At 34.4% G+C, this 20,520-nt stretch overlaps 3 protein-coding genes and 1 non-coding gene across 4 annotated transcripts; 1 reads left to right on the top strand and 3 right to left on the bottom strand.

Annotated features, from left to right (window-relative positions):
* Window positions 1-1,424: 1,424 nt before the first annotated feature.
* CYTC-2 (cytochrome c-2) lies at window positions 1,425-5,382 on the bottom strand. Its single transcript, XM_059594341.2, has 3 exons — window positions 5,123-5,382; window positions 2,893-3,026; window positions 1,425-1,818 (listed from the first exon to the last, which is right to left on the bottom strand). Exons 1-3 carry the CDS (start codon window positions 5,232-5,234, stop codon window positions 1,723-1,725), a joined length of 342 nt encoding a protein of 113 aa, XP_059450324.1. The 5' UTR covers window positions 5,235-5,382; the 3' UTR covers window positions 1,425-1,722.
* Window positions 3,266-3,359, bottom strand: LOC132183522 (small nucleolar RNA snoR135). The gene has a single exon (XR_009440480.2). It is a non-coding gene; the product is annotated as a small nucleolar RNA snoR135 (small nucleolar RNA).
* A 5,408-nt stretch (window positions 5,383-10,790) lies between the features above and the next one.
* Window positions 10,791-12,598, top strand: LOC132182049 (uncharacterized). Its single transcript, XM_088516284.1, has one exon. The coding sequence runs from the start codon at window positions 10,891-10,893 to the stop codon at window positions 12,475-12,477; it is 1,587 nt and encodes a 528-aa protein (XP_088372410.1). The 5' UTR covers window positions 10,791-10,890; the 3' UTR covers window positions 12,478-12,598.
* A 510-nt stretch (window positions 12,599-13,108) lies between these two features.
* Window positions 13,109-19,590, bottom strand: LOC132180817 (uncharacterized). The gene is made up of 9 exons (XM_059593784.2): window positions 19,225-19,590; window positions 16,465-17,106; window positions 15,499-15,861; window positions 15,353-15,414; window positions 15,127-15,222; window positions 14,931-15,021; window positions 14,035-14,136; window positions 13,740-13,789; window positions 13,109-13,502 (listed from the first exon to the last, which is right to left on the bottom strand). The coding sequence occupies exons 1-9, from the start codon at window positions 19,330-19,332 to the stop codon at window positions 13,478-13,480; spliced, it is 1,539 nt and encodes a 512-aa protein (XP_059449767.2). The 5' UTR covers window positions 19,333-19,590; the 3' UTR covers window positions 13,109-13,477.
* Between the last annotated feature and the right edge of the window lie 930 nt (window positions 19,591-20,520).

Below are 20,520 nucleotides of genomic sequence, written 5' to 3'. Positions count from 1 at the left end.
ATAGCCGCTGAAGCCCACGAGGATATAAATGGAATCTTACATTGTTGGTGCCTAATTGGTTCTGCATTTTATGAGGAGATTTAACAAGTGATATAAAATGGAACTTTTGCCCTATACCACCATGACTAATTCAACAAAAAAAAAAATCTGTACCATGAATTACAGTAGAAGGTGCCCCAACGGTCCAAGAAAAGCAATTGAAAATACGGTATATTATATTGACCCTATCTTTAGCGGGAGATGCTTCAAAGTCGTCCCTTACGTTTAATGAGTAGAGATTTATAGATTTCATTTGTGACAAAATTGGCTCACAAGATACAATTCTTTTGAATTAGCTTTCAATGCCGATTTGAAAAGAAAAAAAGTTATATGAATTCCATTTTGCCAACCAAAATCAGGCGACAGATCTTAGATATTGACTCTTATTGTTTTCTTTATGGTCATGATATAGAATCATTCAAGGAAAAGTTTTTTTTTTTTTTTTTTTTTAATTTTTTTTTTTATGCCAGCTCCAATGTATTTTGAACGCCCTTAGAATCTACTACTATTTGCCCATATGGTCATATCTGCTTCAATTTGGTCACATAGCTTTTAGTGCATTAACCACTTGCAATGAATCTTCTTGTAAGATAATACTTTGTAACCCCAAATCTTGACTAAACTCTGGAGCACTCAATGCCGCTATTGCTTCTACTACCACGGGTTCTTATACTACATATATAGTCTTACTTTTTGTTGCACTCACCTGGCCCACACAATCTCTCCCAATGATGCCAATGTCCATACGTTTATTCATAGAATCAATTGACACATCCCAATCTACCTTGTACATTCCTGATGAAAGAGGTTACCACTTCTAAGGTACCGTTGTAGCGGTGAAATGTGCTTGAACCCCTTCTCGAGCATTTGCATCCTTGTACTCTTTTAAAGAACGTACAGCATCTTAAATCACTTGATTTGGATGACAACAAAACTTCCCCCTCCCAATAAACTTACAGCAAGAATTTGTACATGGAAGAGAACTTGGGTGGAGCCTCTCCCATAGAGACCGAGGAGACCAAGCTCTACATATCCAATCTCGTTCATGGTGTTTCCAACGAGGACATTAAGGTACTTCTATTTCTATATTTCTTCTTTGGTAGTAAAAATTTGCTCTTTCAGTTTTGGATCGTTAACAGCCTTGACAACTTTTTGATCACCAATTTCAAAAGTAGAATATAATTCACAGTTTTTCCAACCAACGATTATAAACAATCGAGAGGGTGAAGTGCCATTGTTTTGCTTTTACTATAAATCGTTTCCCCTTTTCTCCATGATGGTCATGGTCTCCAAAAGCAACTTATTGCTCCCTTCTCAACAGCAATATATTCATGTGAAAATATAACCTTTTTCGGTTGCAAGGAAAAGGAACACAGAGAAACCAGTAGTGAAACAACATGTGGGGATATTATCATCAAGAAGCTAACAAAAATAATCATTATCAAACTGTTCCTCCACCCCAAATATTCATGAGATAAGTCACAAACGGCTAATTGAATTGGATGTTGCATTTGCCAATTACGGCAACCTCTTGAGATGCAATGATCAATTAACAAAACAGCATTGCAGACCTAGTTGGTCTAATTTATTGGTAAAAAATAGTACTTCATCCGCACGGTGGTGAGAATTAATCTCCAACAACTGCAAAATGGAATTGGGGAACTACAAGTATTGGATAAGTATTTAGGATGCAGTAGATTGCTTCAAATATGAAATAAGGTCAGCACGGTCCTGCGGCTTCTTCAGTCCGGGGAATACCATCTTAGTCCCAGGAATGTACTGCACAAAAGAAAAGGAAATAAAATTCAGTAATGAAAATTGAAAAACAGAGGCATAAAAGTGATCTTGTCATATCTGACAAATAGTCCACACCAATGAATCAGTCCCCTAAAATATCCAAGGTGATATATCTAAAGAATCCAAAGAAATATTTGACCCTATCCAAGGTGATAATTAAGAAACATTTAGGGTTCTCTGTAAGACCATTCTACAAATTATAAGGGTCACTGGGTAGTGCAATTGTAGAAGTCTCTACTACCAGGCACAAGCACACATATAATATAGTGTTGAGAGTGCAAGTGAAAGACCCTTATTTCATGTTTACTAGTAATTCGAAAACATACAATGCTTATTCTTGAACCTTTGAATAAAGCATGATACTTCAATTCCAAACCTATTCATTCTCCCATCCATGTGCGTGAATTTGTCCTATTATTTCCCCTTGAACTGATCTAGAACAAGTCCTTACTTCATACGCTTCAGAAAAGCAAGCAAACAGGATCATAAGACATTGATGTGTTTGTTTGATTATTTGCACAAAAAATTGTTGCCACATGAGTTAACTAGATTTGCAATTTTTATAGCATATCCTAGTTTTCCACTATCACTGTATCATCATAACAATGCCTCTTTTGTATTTATAGAAATCACATAGGACCGAATAAAATTTTCCTGTTGAATCCTAACCTATCCCATGCCACAAGGCAAAATTTAATACTCTCTTCATCCAATAGTGTGGGTCCTGTGTAAAAAATCCAAATGTCTAGGAGGCATCATTTGATGCATTATTTTTTAAATAAGAAGCACAGTTTTCCCAAACTATCCTTCTTAACTTAAACTCATACAAAAAAATTCTAGAAGGGTTGTTTTTCCTTTTCAAGTCAAAGAAAGGGTAAACTAGAAAAGTAAACAAAATTGCGTTCATCAAACTTTCAAAGTAGATGATATTTTGAGGCATTGAGGAGTGGCTACTAAATTCATATTAAAAGCAGGAAAACATTAAAAAAAATACCACCATACTAGATCACTGCATTCTCTATGTGATGGTAGTGGCGTAGATTTATTTTTTCATACCTTCTTGGGGTTCAGCAAGTAATCATACAACGTCTTTTCCTCCCAATTCACAGCCATGTTCTTGTTAGCAGCGGAGTAAGAGTACCCAGGTGTAGTACCAGACTGCCTTCCAAAGAGGCCATTCAGATTGGGCCCTGAAAATTTCATATAGTTCATGTAGTCAAGACCAAAACTTCAAACAAGAAAAAAGCAGGAAAAAGAAATAGAAGGCGCAAAAATTTCCAAAGCATATTATCTTGAACTGATAAATAAACTGGAAAGCTTTTCTTCAAGAGAAATAATGGGTTGTCCCAGCGCGCACATTCTTGAGTGAATCTGTTCTTTTTTTTTTATGAGTAATAGATGCAAGGAAAAAATGAGATTGGGGGAAGATGATTGTTGAGAATACAATCGATCTCACAAAAAACTCTTTCGGAAACAGAGTGCACTGATCATAGCACAATGCTGATACACGCCATCCCTGCTCTACTTGAGTGAGAATCTCCAGAATGGAAAATTTGTTGGCCACAACACCCACATCATCAGAAGCAGGGACAGCGCTACTGTGGGGGGGGGGGGGGGGGGGTCCCCCACAAAGATTTTGACCACTCCCCCACCCAAAAAAATTCAAAACAATTGAAAGCATTGTTTTCATTCAAAACAATTTTAACTTTGTTTTCAGCAGAAAATAAGAATAAAAAAATAAATAATCACATAAAGGATGATGTGTAGTACTCACACATTAAACCACGTGATAAAATCACAACGTGTAAGAAAAAATAACAACGTGTAAGATCAAACCTTTATTATTGTTGTTATTATTACTATTTTTTTTCATAACAAGAAACCCCTCCAAAGCATGGCCACTTCATGTACACCAAACCTTTATTATATTATTACACTGACTCAATTAAAGAGAAATAAAATAATAAAACAAGTAACGCTTCAATTGCTCAGGAAAAATAAAAGTAAAGCTTCAGTTAGAATTTCTATAATAATTATGAATAAAATAATGATATGTCCAATTTTTTAACATTTTTCCATTATGGAGTTTCAGTTGAAACAAACTGCAGTTTTTGTTCAAAAAGTTTAAATGTTATAGTTAATGAAATATGAAGAAAAAAAAAAAGAAAAAAAAAGAATGATAATTACAAAATTTAAATAATAAATTTAATGAGAAGGCAAGACAAGACTTCAAAATAAAATGGAGGATGAATTTTCTTCAAGATTATCTGGTTGTTTAGAGAAGGAAATTCCTGAAAGATTGACGGATATGATAATTGATGATTGTTATTCATTAAAGGAGCCTCGAATATTTTTTGTCTTTTTTATTTTTTACATATGAACTTAAAATTGACCAACATGTATTTTTATATGTGTTTTTGAGTTATATTATAATTCAATATTACTAAATAAAGCATATTTTTGTGTAAAAACTTGAAAATTTCGCAAAAATCAACTGTTAGAAAAATATAATTTTAGAATTATATTTGGCCCCCTAGATAAACATCTTGGTTTCGCCCTGATAAAAAACAGAAATACTGTAACATCCTGACAGTCTTGGTTCTTATAAGCCAAAAAAATCAAGCTAAACTATAAGTATGAGTAAATTTATCATTAAAAGAATACCAATCTTATGCCACATAACAGTAAAGATGGAAAAGGATCTATAACATCTATAACAATCTTCTGTTACTAAAACAAATGCGTGTGTGTGTATATTGAATAGCAATGATAGGGAGTTTTGAAACAAACTCATAATTCCCTACAAAGCTTGATTTCAGCTTTTAGTACCCCTCAATGCGAAAAATCATAATCCAGACAAGAACAAAAAGAAAAGGTATAATTATATTTTAAAATCCAGCAAACCTAGTTCAGTAATTCAGCTTAATCAAGTAATTTTTTTAGAATTCTGTTCTTTAAGTTCGGAAGCAAAACCTCAGATTTTTAATTTTTTCTTCCCCTCGGAGATATTATAAGACTAAAAAAAGTCAGATCTGAGAAAATTCTTTCACCTAAATCGAAATAGGCCTAAAACATATCAGATCCAAACACGGCACAAATAGCGCTAAACAAAAGAATAAAAATGCGTGTACTAAAAGCTAAGAGAAACGAGTCCCGAATCCATCAGATCCAAACACATCGCAATCCAATCAAACACAGTTACGATAATATATCTCTAAAATCACACAAGAAATTAGAAAGTAAACACAAAGGAGTAGCGAGAGCGAGAGAGAGATGATGGAGTTACCTTGCTTGTGACCGGCGCCTTTGTCGACGGTGTGGCACTGAGCGCACTTGGTCTTGAAGATCTTCTCTCCCACCTTTGGATCGCCAGGAGGAGCTTCGCTGAACGACGCCATTTGTCTACCGTTTCGCTTCCTTTTTTTTTCTTTTTTTTTTTGTGTAGAGGACGAGAGAGTTTGCAGAGAAAAGTTTAGAGCAGGCGAGCGAGAGACGGGCTTTTGGGTCTAAAAGGTTGTTCGGCAGAGACGCTGAAATTTCTAGGAAGCACGAATGCGGAAGAATATTCGAGAAGAGGGAACGTGGTGTGCCACAGGCCGCTGCATTGGTGTCTTTCTTGCAAAGGAAAATTCGAAGCGCGTGGCTCTTTTTAAGCACGTGGCGAGTTTCTAGTGGCCCAGTCAAGGTTTTGTTTGTGAGATTGAAAGGATCATTAAAGGCATTATTAAGCAGGCTTCAGGTTTGTTTGTTTTTTTTTTTTTTTTTTTTTAAGGCAGCAGGCTTGGTTTACTAGTAATACTACAAGTTTTTCTTATATTCTTCTTTAAGTTCTTATAAAAATAATGTGATTATTAAAATTATCATTTGTCTTATGATTGATTATTATTAAATTTTGATAAAATAATGATTTTAATAACCACATCATTCTTAAAAAGACTAAAAAAAAACACAAAAGACTTCTAAAATTACTCATCAGTCTACATTACAAGATTTTTATTGAGAAATGCTCTTTCCTATTTCCTTGTTTTACTCTTATAATTCCCTGATGTGTAATTGTCAATTTCTCAGTCATTATTACTATTTATTCATTTTCCATTTATCTTCTATCTATTTCTGTTTGATAATTTTTTTAAAAAAAATTTGTAAGACCCACATGATAAATAAAATAGTAAATTTGAAAAATTAAATGAGAGAGATGTCTCAATTAATTAAAATTGATTTAAGCATTAATTGACAGTGCCGCAAAAAGAATAAGAGAAAAATAAGGGAATATGAAGAATCATTTTCTCTTTTTTATTTCCTTCCAATTTTGCACCCGTGATTTATGGCAATTATAGAAGAACGAGAAAAAGACGAGTAGATGTTATAGTATTTCTCAACTTAAATATATGGCATAAACATCTCTTAGAGCATGTTTGAAATTACGTTAAGGAGATCAGTAAACTGTACTTTTAATATCTAACTGTGTCAAACAACAAATTGGCATGCTTGGTAAAATTTTTGAAAGTATTTATTTGACTTTTTTATTCTAAAAATTGCAAAAAAAAAAAAAAACATTTTTTGGAAAATTTAAAAATGAAGCTTCTTTTTTCTTTTTCTTTTTTTTTTTCCTAAAAATCTCCTTTTGGACTTTAAAAGCTCTACTTTTCAGCACAATTCCAAACATGCTTCTAGATTTAGATTTAAAAACAAAAACTAGATTTTGTTTTTAAAAAAATTAATCATTATTTTTCATTTACTAGTTCAAATTTTGGCATATACCTCTCAATGAGATAAAATTAAAGGATAACTTCACTTTAAACACCTGAATTACCATGCGATTTGAAAAATTTACAGACTTCAAAACCTCTCAATTTGGACCCCTGAACTTTCAATTACAATCAATTTAAACTCATCCGTAAGATTTTAAACGTTAAAAGTAAGACAATGACGTTTATACTCTTGACCGTTTTATAAAATTTCAAATTTATCCTTAATTCCAAAATAATTTTTTTAAAAAAAGTTTTAAAAAAATCAAGGATATTTTGGTCATTTTAGGGGTAAATCAGAGAAGTTAACAGTTAAATCTGACTGAGGGGTTTAAATTGATTGTAATTAGAAGTTCATGAGTCAAAATTGAGAGTTTTTTAAGTTTGGGAAAGCCTTCTAAAATCGCCTGATAATTTAGGGATTTAAAGTTAAGTTACCTCTAAAATTAAAGATTTTTTAGAGACTACTAAGAGCTTACTAGAGTTATCATAAATGTGACGTGTCTTTCAAAATCAGTAATAAATTAAAATTCAATAATGATTGGGGGGCATCAACCATTTATTGTAGTTTGGGGGAGGAAAGATTGTAGTTTGAGGAGAGTATGTGGACTTAAAAATAAAATAAAATAAAATAACAACAAAATTAAAACTTACAAAAAAAAACAAAAGGCGAGGAGGATATCGAACCACCCCTAGGTGCTTGGGGTGGTTCGGTGTGACATTGCAACCTTAGAGTATAGATTAACCTAGCTAAGTGTGTGTTTGAGATTGCTATTTCGTAAGAATAATCTACGTTTTTAAAATATATTGCAAAAAGGTAAGGTGTTTGACATTGCGATTTAAAAAATACTTAATTTAAAATAGGAAAAAAATTCAGCAATTTCTATAAGCAGACTATGCGGTGCTTATTTGAATAAGTGCGAATTTAAATCAAAATCACGATTTTGCATAATAAGTATTTGATAAAAAAATATTTTACCAAACGCCTTTGTGATTTTTAAAAACAGCGATTTCAAAAACACAATTTTTAAAAACGCAATGTTTAAAATCGCACTTATTGAAACTGCAATTCCAAACATATCCTAAATGAATCAAAAGTCATTAATATGGTAATTCATTTTAGGGAAACTTGAGTTAACTCTCTGAACTTTTATCACTTTTGCAATGTCATATCAAATTTCAAAAACTCTCAATTTAGTTTATCAAACTTTTAATTTTTTACAATGTCATATTTCCATTAGGATTTAGAGTTAAATTAGACAAAAAATGGGTGAAATAATATTTTTTTGGGTAAAGTCCACTTAACCTCCTTAAACTACCACCCAATGACAATTTACCCCACAAACTACCAAAATAATGATAATGTACCCCCTAATGTTAGCAAAATGATGAAATTACCTCTCTATAATTTTTAATAAGACAAAAATACCCTTAAAATTTGAAAAAAAAAATTAGCATTTTTGTTTTTATTTTAGTATGAGTAATTTCGTCATTTTGTTAAAATCGGGGGTACATAAGTACATTGTTATTGTTTTAGTAGTTTGGGGGGTAAATTATCGCAATTGATAGTTCAAGGGATATATTATCATTATGGTGGTAGTTTGAGAGGGTTAAGTGAACTTTACCCTATTTCTTTTTTCTTTTCTTTTTTAAATGAGAGTATTTTGGGAATTCACATCCCTGCTGAGGACTTAAAAAATTATATCGGATGGAAGATGAAACTTTAAGTTAAGTGAAAATTTTCTTTTTTAGGGTTAAATATCTTATTCCTCATGTGGTTTAATACCTTTATTTTTTGCTCCTTAGGGTTTAATTTTTATTACAGGAGGTACCTATGGTTTACATAAAAACGGAGATTGTACCTTTCTCTAAATTCCGATCAAAATTTGATGGAACGCTACGTCAACACCATTAACAATTTGACACATGTCTATATAATTAATTAAAAAATAATAATAATTTTTAAAATTAAAAACATTACAAAATTATATTTAATTAAAAAAAAAGTTTGGGGGTAACCATAGCCACCCGCTTGGCCATATGGAGGTGGTCGAGTCACCCCCAATGGGTAGGGGTGTCAATCCAATTCCGGTTCTCGGTTATTGGCCAAAATCGGGAATTAGAATCGAGGTACCTCGGTTATTGATTTTGGAAAGCTGGAACTGGGTAACGGGTTCCCGGTTAACCGATTATACAATAACCGGTTGGTTCCAATTTGTACCTGGTTATCTAGACTGGGTAACCGGTTTTTTTAAATTTTTGTATTTTGGGTTTATTTTTGCTCCCCACTTCCTCTTCTCTTCTTATTCTTTTTCTTTTCTCTCTACCCCCTGTTTCATGCCCATGGTTTTCATCGTCTCCATTTTTTTTTCCCCCCTGTTGCTTAACGCATCTTCACCATCTCATTCATTCTTTCCTATCTTTATTTATTGGGTAAAGTCCACGGGTCCCTTAAACTATCACCCAATTGACAATGTACCCCTCAAACTTTCAATTATGACAATGTCCCCTCGAAACTACCAAAACATTGTCAATATTCCCCCCAAGGCTAGCAATAAGACAAAAATGCCCCTATAGATTTATCAATAAGACAAAAATATCCCTATAAATTAAAATTTTTTTTTAATTATTTAAAAAAAAAAACGAAAAATTTTAATTTAAAAATAATATTTTTTAAAAAAATTTAAACAAAATTTTTTATTTTTTTTTAAAACGGAAATTTTTATTTTTTTAAAAAACTATTTTTTTATTTAGTTTTTAAAAACAAAAAATTTCATTTTATTAAGCGAAAATTTAATTTTTTTAAACGTAAATTTGTATTTAAATAAAATTATAAAACAAAAATAAAATAAAAAAACGAAAAATTTTCAATTTTTATATATAAAAAAAAAAATCTAAGTTTTTTTAATTTTTTTCTTATAAAATTGATTTTAAAAAGGAAAAAATTGGCCAAGTTTGGATTTTTTGTTTTTGTTTGTTAGTTTTAGGTTTTTTCTAGAAGTTTTAGTATTTTTGTTTATATTTTATTAAGGGTAATTTCGTCATTGGGGGGAACATTGACCATTTTTGGTAGTTTGGGGGGAACATTGTCACAATTGAAAGTTTGGGGAGGACATTGTCAATTGAGTGGTAGTTTGAGAGGGTTATGTGGACTTTCCCCTTATTTATTTCTTCTTTCATTCTCTTTAACGCAAAAGTTGAGAGATTAAGAGAGAGAGAGATTGACCAAGTTAGAAAGATAAGGAGAAGTCAAGAGGAGACAGAGAGGCAGAGGGCAACGAGGGGCTCTAAAACAAACAAACAAATATAAACACCCTAAATCAAAACTCAAAAGCAAATATAAACCTCCTAAAGTAAAAGCAAAAGCCAAAAAAAAAAAAAAAAAAAATTAATACATATATAAAATATTAAAATATATTATTATATATATCGGTTCCCAGTTACCGTTTTTTTTAACCGGTTCCCCAGTTTCCCGGTATTTTTTTAACACGCCTACTAATGAGTTTGGAGTTAGTTTCGACTACCCCCATTTGGCCCATTGGGGTGGCTGAACCACTCCCATAGGCCTTGGGGGTGGCGAGCCACCCGGCCAGATGGGGGTGGCCAGGCCACTCCCATGGCTAAATTGCCCTTCCACGGTTCCACCCCCAAACTTTGTTTTTGTTTTTGTTTTTAAAAATAAATATACTTTTTTAATGTTTTTTATTTTAAAAAATTATTATTATTTTAATTAATTATATGAACACGTGTCAATTTGTTAATGATGCTTACGTTGCATTCCATAAAATTTTGGACGAAATTTAGACGAATATACCATCTCCGTTTTTATGTAAATCACATGTACTTCCTGTAATAAAAATTAAACCATAAGGGATACAAAATAAAGTTGTTAAACCATAGGTGAATAAGATATTTAACCATTTATTTTATTAATAACAAAGAAAAAACTTCTACAAAGTTTTTTTCAAACTAAGAATCTCCTTTAACTTAGTCTATAAAAATAATATGTGTCCCTTGAACATGTGAGATGCATATATTGAAATTAATTTTATTAAAAACATATGTACATCTCATATGTTATTAAAAAATGAATACATATTACTTTTATAAATTAGATTGGAAGAATTATCCAGTTTGAAGGAAAAGTTTGAAGATCCTCTTAAACATAAACTTTGGTTATTTTGCAATTAATATACCACATTTCATTTCATTTGCCTCAGTACACTTCTCCGTTCTCACAAAACCCTTCCTCTGTGTGTGTTATATGTGAGCTCAGCCAATGACAAATCCAAGACCATAATCTACCATGGAAATCCCAAGCATCTGCAAGAAGCTCAGGTACTTCTCAAATTCTCAATCTCTCTACTCTCTCTTCTCTAACTCCCCACACCCATTTCTTTCTCCTAAAACCCTAGTCTCACCCAAACCCTCGCCAAATTTTTTCTTCCATTCCAATCATTTTAACACAAAATCCACTGCTAGTTCTCTGTATCCACTGGTTTCCTCAAATGGGTCATCCTCATTTTTTGCTGCATCACACCCACTTCCTGAATCTTCACAATCTTTATATTGCTATAGATATAACAGTAATGAGCTGAGACATCAAATCTTGAATCTAGGTTTGCTTAAACCATATAGTAATAGATGCTTCCGATTCTTTTCGGATTCAGTTGGATTAGAAATGATGAATTCTACTGAAAATGTTAAAGTTGGAAAGATGGGTATTGATGGGATTAGGGCGAATGCTACTCCGAAGCAAGTTTCAGAAATGATTGGCATAATTAAGAGGGATGATGACGATTTGGAGTCCAAGTTGGATTCGATGAACGTTTCTTTATCTATTGCTTCAATTACCGAGGTTTTTAGGGTTTTGAATTTCGAAAGAGTGTCCGCGTTGCGTTTTTTTGCTTGGATTAGAGGTTCGAAGCCGGATCTTTATTGTAATTCAGATATTTGTAGTTTGGCTGTTGATAATTGCGGATGGTTAGATGATTACAAGGCCATGCTTTGTATTCTGAATGACTTTAGGATGAAAGGAATTTGTCTGTCCAAGAAGGCATTTGGGTTCTTACCTGTTTTGGTTTCGAACAAGGATTCCATTATGCATTCTGTGAGAAGAGTGGTAGAGGTGTTGAATGAAGCTGGGGGGTCATGTCGAACCTCTGGGGTTCACTCCTTGATTGAAATGCTCGGCACTTTGGGTTCCTTTGAAATGGCGGAGTTTGTGATAGAGATAACGGAGAGGAAGGCGAGTTATTACTATATTTTGATTAGGGAGAAGTGTCGGAGATGCGATTTCGAAGGAGCTAGGGAAATGCTGGATGAGATGAGGCGAGCAGGTTGCGTTGAAATTGTCAATGCTTACAATTATCTACTTAGTAGTTTATGTATGAGTGATAAGGTTGCCGAAGCATGTCAAGTGCTTGAAGAAATGCGAGAAAGGGATTGTCTTCCTGATGCATTGACCTTTGAAATATTTATTTGTTACTGGTGTCGGCTTGGAAAGTTCGATCTTGCATCCGAGAGTCTTGATAGGATGGTTTCAATTGGTCTTGAACCTCGTTCTACCACACATGCTGCCTTTGTCAAGGGCTACATCAATTCGATGAGATATGAGGAAGCATATAAGTATGTGGTTGAGTCAGTTGTTAAGTATAAGTGCTCATACAATTCAATTTACAGCTTGCTTGCAAGCCTTCATCAGAAGAAAGGAAACGTTGTAGTTGCCCGAAATATTCTTCTCGAAATGATTATGAAGGGTCTTAGACCAAATTTTGCAGTGTATATGAGAGTTTTGAAGCACCTAAAGAAGTCAGGCAGGGAAGACTTGGCCACAGAATTAAAGAGCAGGTTCTCTTCTTTGAGTTTACTGTCCAGTACAGAAAATGGGTGATTTTGTTGAGTCTGTTGTTTTTTGTTACCTCCTGCTCTGTAAACTAGCAGATTATAGAGTTTCCAGCTAAGTGCCAAGAATTTTATTTTTGAACTTTGAACGAATAAGTACTGTAGCTTTAGAGTTGATTCGCTCTTGGTCTTTTCATGTATGCCTTGTTTTCTTTTTTTCTTTTTTCGAAAAAAAAAAAAAAAATAGAATTATGTTGATTTTTAGGTTCCACTTCTGGTAATGATAAACATATGCTACTGACCCAAAAAATATGCTGTTCTTATGAGTTTTATGATTCTATTTTCAAGTCACAGGCAGAAAGAGAGAACTATCAGTTTAGTCATATGATTTGATATGATTTTTAGAGCTATTACACTAACCATTTTTTTTAGAGAAATAACCATTTCAATAACTATTCATAGTTATTCCCATCTTGATGGTCCAAAGTCTAAAACATGTGTTATTCCGAACCAATCATGAAAATAAAAACAAATAGAATTCGGTGGGACTATCACGCTATTGACAACCAGCCTTCTTGGTTTAAACTAGAAAGAAAAAATGAACAGAAAATTAAAAGAAAAAAAGAAGGAATACATAATAAGACAAAGAGTGGGCTTTGCATTAACTCTCAACATAGATAAGGGGCTTCCAGAAGCTTAGACATGCTTGCGGCCTCTTTTTATTTTGGAATAAGAATCAACTTTCTAAAACTTTAGGTCTATCATCTGAAGTCAATGACAGCATTGGATACTGATCCAAACAAGCATGAACCTCCCATCCTAAAGATTACATTTTTGTATCCACTTCTAGAAATACGCATCTCAGATGCTTGAATTACCCCTCTTCAGCCTCTCATTTTGAGGTATTGCAATTTTTTGTATCTGAAATTTGTGCCTGTTTGCAACTTGTTGCCTGAATTCATAAATCTTGCGCAGATAACTTCGATTGCATAGACTTACCAAAAAATCAGCGGGCTATGATAATTCCCGACCACCCTTCAGTTTCACTTTCACCGCCAACTTGGCATCATGGGACTGCATTGCAAGCAAGCCACAAGTCATAATCACAATGCATACACTTACCGATCTGTGCCTACTCCGATAACAGCCAAAAAAGCCATGAGGTGACAAAATCTTGCACACATGCAAGCATGTATATCCAAAGAAAATCATGATCTTGTTGATTGGATGCTCAAATTTAGCAAGTAGATAATTTCAGTTTAGGAACTAGTAGGGGAATTGTAATTGAAAGTAAAACAGAGCATGTTGTACCTTGGTTCTCTTCGTGCATGTCTCAGGTCTGCAGACTGCGGTAATGGAATCTGAAATTGTCGATCACATAGTTTTCATGATGCTTTAGTTATTCATGAGAAAGAATGAGAAAAAGAAAATTGGGGAATTTGGAGACAACATGGATATATGATGATACAATTTCATATTACATTATTAAGGTCAACCAAATACAATTTCATTATTATATTTTATTGAGGAATAAAATCACGTCCTAATACGCTGCAGTAATTTCTAAACCATATGCACACAATAAAAATTGAGAAAGATATATGACCTTAGATGCCAGTTTTGGATTCGGGCTCTTGTGAATACTGGACAAGTTAGATGAGGCAGATTTTGGTTCTTTTCCAAGTTCAGCATTGCTTCTCAGTTCTTCCTGCACACGTAGAAAATCCATACATAATCTGCTCACTTAATTCTGAAACTCCGTTTATATAATAACAAACAGAAGGGGATTCATCATCAAAGCAAATCTCTTCTAACCAAACATAACAGAAATAATTGGTTTCATAAAATAGTCACTGCTTAGGTATTAGTCTCAGAGATTCAGTTATACTCAAATATAATAATAAAAACTATGATAGCTACTATCAACCTATCAGATCATGAAGCTACATTTCAACGCCCATGCCAGTAATGAGCCTAAAATTCTACCAGGAACCATCTCAATTGTTCAAACTCATTCTATTGACGCCATGGTAGGCTGCTTGTGTGGTCCAGGTGATGGAAGCATAACAGGCTCTCAGTCATACAAAGTCCCTAGCTAAATTACTCACAATAGATAAGAAAGCGAACTTGGCAAAATTAAAAAAGGGTACCCAACTTAAAAAATTGGAGACCTTACATATAGCTAGTAGCCTAGTAATGATTAAGACATCATGGATACATAATGAAATAATTTAAAATGCTACTTCATGCATTAACTTTGTAAATGCAATCCTCACAACCAGAGTCTTCTGAGATCCTTGGATTCCTAGTAAAATGTATGATAATTTGACCATTTCATTGTGTTCAGGCTAACAGAAGACAGCAATTAGGATGATTCTTAATTCAATGGTTCAAGCTTCCTAAAGGGACCAAGTTATATAAACGAACATTTCTTAAAAATGTAGAAACCAACATATGCAAAAGCAAGCATGCATAACCAAATCATATCTGGTTTGGAGTTACCTTTTTCTGTGGTCCTTTGACATAACTCCTTTGCCCAAATTCAACTCCATGGTTTTGATTTAAGCTATTCTGAACAGGAAGGTTCATAGACCTTTTGTATTTCAAACCATTAGAATATCACAAACAATAACAATCGATAAAAAAAAATGGTGGTGATAATATCTAAGGAAAACAAGTGTATGATATAACGCATTACTTGACTTTTGGTCTCTGGTTCTTAGTCACTTGACCCTTGGGTCTTATTTGGCATTCACTAGGCTCTAGAGGCTTTATACCATCTCCACCAAAGCTCCTGAAAATAATCCAAGTTAACAATTCCAATTTGTGAGGAAGGTTTTGGGGAGAGAGAGAGAGAGAGAGAGAGAGAGAGGGGAAGGGAGGGAGACAGAAGTATTAAGTTTTTTTTATCAGTGAAACCAGACCTCCTGTTATCTAGAGCCTTCTTTCTCAAACCGCCAGAAACAGCAGTCTCCTTGACGGTGCTCTGCATAAATAGGTGACCCGTAGGAGAAACCATCAGTACAGAAGCTAACTGAAGCTCCAATATGAAAATGACCAAGATGTCTACCTGATAGGCTCGTGCATGACGAGGTAGATTTGTCGGCACATTGTCTAACAACCCTTTGGTAGCTGAATTTGCCTTTACCTCACCAGCTATGCTAATAGGAGATGTCACTGACCTGTCCCTTGCCAAGGAATTGTGCAGAACACTGGCGCTAGAGCATACTTCAGTATGTTGTCTATGTGAGGAAACATAGTTTGAATTAAAATTTCTAGTCTTAGGTGTCCTTTTGCTTGAAACAAGACTGTTATCTTTCTTGCCAGTAATATTATTATGAAGAGATAGTTTCGGCTTCTCAGATGGCTTAACGGCGCCTTTTGCAATTCCACAGTCCAACTGTGTTTTGTTTTCACTAGAAGAAACTCTCGCCTGGTAGAAATAACAACTAAAAACTGAGTGACAGAAAATCATTCATCTAATGCACATTGATAATGCAAACTTTGGCAACGTAACCACAAGTGCAACAGAGATATTAATGGAGCCATATGCTTGATGCAGCACGAGAGTCCCAAATTAACATAACAGTACGTACAGCACTATAACAACTATCATTGTTAATTGGGTCTAAACACACAAGGAAATTTTTCTTTTGGGCAGTTGTTCATATGATTATGAGATTGTTAAACTTGGCATCTTACATCATTTTATCCGCAGCATTTTCCAGACTTGTTATCCCCTTTCCAATCTTTCTCTATACAATTTAAAAGAACTGAAGAATAAGAGACCCTCAATTTAAGGATCAGCAACCGGCAACCACCTTGCAACTTTACGATACATACAAATAGTGCAATGACCTCCAAGGTCAATATTATGACATCTTCAGTTCTATAGATTAATTCAACCAACTACCCACTAAAAGGGATCACTGGTAAATAGTCCACATAGCAAAGTGAGAAACTCTTCACAAAGAGATGATTTTTTATAGCTTGGGTTAGGGGAATGAGACAAATAAACTAGAAATCAATATTTTACCTTAGCCTTTAGAATAGGTGCTTGTTTCTTTTGCTTGTTAGTATCATGCTTGGCTGTGACAGAGACAGGACAGTCACGGTGGGTAGTTTCATTGACTGATGAAGTTGACGAAGAGGAAGTCTCTTTTACAGAATGTTTGGGATCTATGGCAGATAAGGAGATACTGGTTTCACCTGCCATGCTAGCCCTGTCATTGTCATTATCACAGAAACTTAATTCTTCTTTGATAGTTTCTTTTGATCTATCCAGAATGCCTCCCTCAGATGAGTCCGGGTTACCAGCCACATCATTCTCTAAGATCTTCAGTTCACTGCCATTGATTGGCTTCTTTTCCTCTTTCATCAAATCAGCATCAACAGCATTTTCCACTTCTGTGGTGTTACTTATTGCAACTAGGCAAGAATCGGGATGGGTGGATTGTTGCTGTTCCGCTTGTAATGCCTTCATAGCTCTAACTCTTTTGTAATATTCTTCAAAGTATGCCTTCTTTTGAGCGACAAATCCAGGGGCCTTGAACTTCTCCAGCTCCTCCTGACATCTGTTGTGGGAGAAAACCGACCACTTTTCCCATGCAAGTGACTCCACAGCAAATCTTCCAAATGATATTGAACCATGATCCAAAATATCGGAGATGGATAAAACCTGCTTATCAAGTGTAATTCGATAAAATAACAAAATCATACAGCAGTAATGTTAATTACAAAACCCAGGAAAGCACGAGAAACATCTTAAACACATTTATTTTTAAGATTCTTTGGACCATCTGGAAATCCAATCTATAACTTAAAGTCTTTAGACTCTAAAAGCTAGAGAACAAGAAAAGGTGGACATTAAAAAAGGGCTAAGGTACACTTACATCCCCTTATTATTTGAGTCCTTTCTAATGATACCCCCTTGGTTTTCAATTTTTCTAAGCCATTTCCAGCAATGCTAAAACCATGTGAACCATCGCCAAAATTGGCTTCCATACAAATTTGAAATCACCAGTACCAGATGACTCAACAAGTAGATCACCTATTGAAAGGATTCGTTCACCTCTACTAATACCTCAGACTTTCCACCACCACCACCAATTAAGTCAACTCCAATATCTCCTCATCCCAATGGAAAACCCCAATTCCCACATCCACCCCAAACCATCCTCTATATGGAGTTGAATGAGTTTTAGCGACGATGTGTTGTTCATTGCCAATTATTTTAATTTTGTAAAAAAAAAAAAATGATAAGTTGTTGCTATTTGTATACAATTAGTGATGATGGGTTATTTTTAAAATATCTTTTATGGTTGATCAGGTTTTCCAGGTGCAACTAAACACCCGAAAATAGTAAAAAACATTTTACATTAAAACAAACAAAACAAAACAGTTGACTGAAAAGTTTTTTGGTTGACTAAACATCGCAACAACAGTAGAAGCTAACTTAGCTTCAACATCTGATACCAATCCAGAAACTTTCTTGCTATTACAACTGACCCCAGCAACAGGGATCTGCAGGGAAACATTATTCCGAAGATTTGTCCAATTATGAATCTGACAAAAGTGGTCCCAAAGAGCAAGCATTTGGAAAAGCAGATCATAATTCATGTTGGAAACCCTCCCACTACTTTTCATTTTGCATTACAATGATATTAATACACATCCTACAACAATTCTGCCCTTCTTGATGCTTTTGTCTTATAGGATTAGAGGAGTATGAGGCACCTAGGCAATTGTTATTTGATAAGTAATTCAATCTTATTAGAAAGCACAAAGGGATGCGACCCGAGTACATAGAGTATACAAGCGAGATACCCAAATACGGAAAAGAAAAAGAACACAAATCCAAAAATTCTTGGAAATTAGTAAAGCGAGAACTGTTGAATGCAGGCATCCATAGATAGAGAGTTTTGAACAGTTCAATTTCAAATTAAATTGTTGCGATTTTACCACATTAGCATTTACAATAATCCAACTCAACATTTTACCGCATGTGGTAAAAATGAATTAAAAAATTAAGAATATATTTATAAATGCTCAAATGGAAAAATCTTACATATCAGTTGAAATTTCAAGAACTCTACATAGGGCTGTTCAGAAACCCATCCCCCACTCGACCCGCTCGCACCTGAGCCAACCTGATCAGTTGGCCTTCCACAGGGGTTGTCTCAGTGATACAAAGCCCTATTACATTTCCGACCAATGTTGGGTCGAAAGTCGGAATAGGGTTGCTAGAATTAGGACAAACCGACCCGACACACCCTATATATATATATATATATATATATATATATATATATATATATATATATATAAAGAAACCCTAGCCGCTCTGCCTCCTCACTCTCTCTGTCTGTTTGAGCCTAGCGGTCACTGAATTCCAGCGGAGGTTGCCCATTGTCAGGTCGAAAGTCGGAATAAATCAATTCCGACACCAATCAGGTTGGTGTCAAACCCTACTCTATGAAGTAGAACACCAATAAACTCTTCCGACGAGCTTCGTGCATGGAGAGCGTAAATAGTGGTGAAATTTGTCACCACCACAAATATATAGTCACGACAAAATTGGTAACGAAATTGTAGTAAGCTTTGTCTGTACCCCTAGCGTTACTCTAAATTCTAAACAATGTTTAAATGCCATGGACATTCCGAAAAAGAAAAAAAGAAAAAGAAGCAAAGGTGATTGGATGGACCAGTGTTTGATAGTCTTAGAAAAGAAAAGAAAGCAAGGGGCCATGATTATCAAGAAAAAAAGGAGGTGAAAAGAGGAGTGTTAAGAGTGTACCTGAGGCTGTTCCGTCTCTGATAGTATCTCAGACCTTGACCAGTTGTTGCTACAGTAGCTCTGGTCATGATGGTGATAATGATGATGATGATCGGTATCCGTCGCCATTTTCCGGTTACTCCCCAAACCAGAGATTCAAGCACAGAAGCTTCCAGATCCCAAAATGTCCAACAGAAATACGTAAAGAGTTACCGCTTGATAATCATACTTTCTTAGAGGTTAGGGAAGAGAAGAAAATGGTGGAGACAGAGAAGATTAATGGTTATTATATACTGCTCTGCTTGTGACAGTGAGAAGAGAAGAAGATGGTGGAGACTGAGAAAGGGGAAGCAACAGCAGCCAAACCTCCTCTACGGTTACTGACGTGGCTTTGGTGCGATGCTTCACAACCACTTTTCTTTGCATCTAGGTCCTACAGCCGCCACGTTGCCCGCTTGCTTTCTGGCCGCAAATGTCCTTGGCTATAGTTTGACCCCTACTTCGTCTAGTTTATTACAGGAAATGCCACCTCTTATTATATTATAAGAAGGCTGATTTATTTATTTATTTTTTTCGAGTTTATTTATTTATTAGTATTTTCGTTTACTTTTTCGAACTCTGTCAATGGTGGGTATGTGCCCACGTGGAGGGAGTAGGTTAATAAGATGGGCCTCCCATAAAGGCCCACGTGATACGAGCGTGGGATCATCAAAAGTTAGTAACAAAATATCATTATCATCAGGAATCTAGATTCATTAGGTCCTGCCACACAAAACAAAACAAAACCAAAAAAAAAAAACAAAACCTCTACTATTCGTACTTCTATTCATAATTATATTTATTGATGCCAATAAAAAAAAAGCATCTGGATAACACTAGATAGTTTACATATTTACAGTGATCGAATTTATTTACTGAAAATAAAGTATGAGTTGGTCTATGAAAGTGTTTACTTAGATATTTAGTATGATCACATGAGAGCCAAAATCCTATTTTATTTTACCAAAATCCTAATAATTGTCCAAGTAATAGTTCTTCTATTTTTAAAGAGATGTTGGGTTTAAAACATGAGTTAACCCCCCTATTTCACCCTTGTCTCATAGGGGTTTGATTTGGCAATTAAATTATTATTATTATTTTCTCCATTTCAAATTTTCTCTATTTTTTCAATTTAGTGCATTTTAAATGGTAATGTTGTCCAAAAAATTGAATGATAGTAGTGCACTAAATGCATTACCTTTAAATAAAGGAAATTGAGAGAATTTAAAATCGAGCAGATCTTTTTCCATAAAAAAGAGGTGTATTGGGGTGGGTGTA

This window comes from Corylus avellana, chromosome 5 (assembly GCF_965113065.1).
Source record: "Corylus avellana chromosome 5, dhCorAvel1.hap1.2, whole genome shotgun sequence".
NCBI classification, from domain to species: Eukaryota; Viridiplantae; Streptophyta; class Magnoliopsida; order Fagales; family Betulaceae; genus Corylus; species Corylus avellana.
This window is presented reverse-complemented; position numbering and strand designations above follow the sequence as displayed.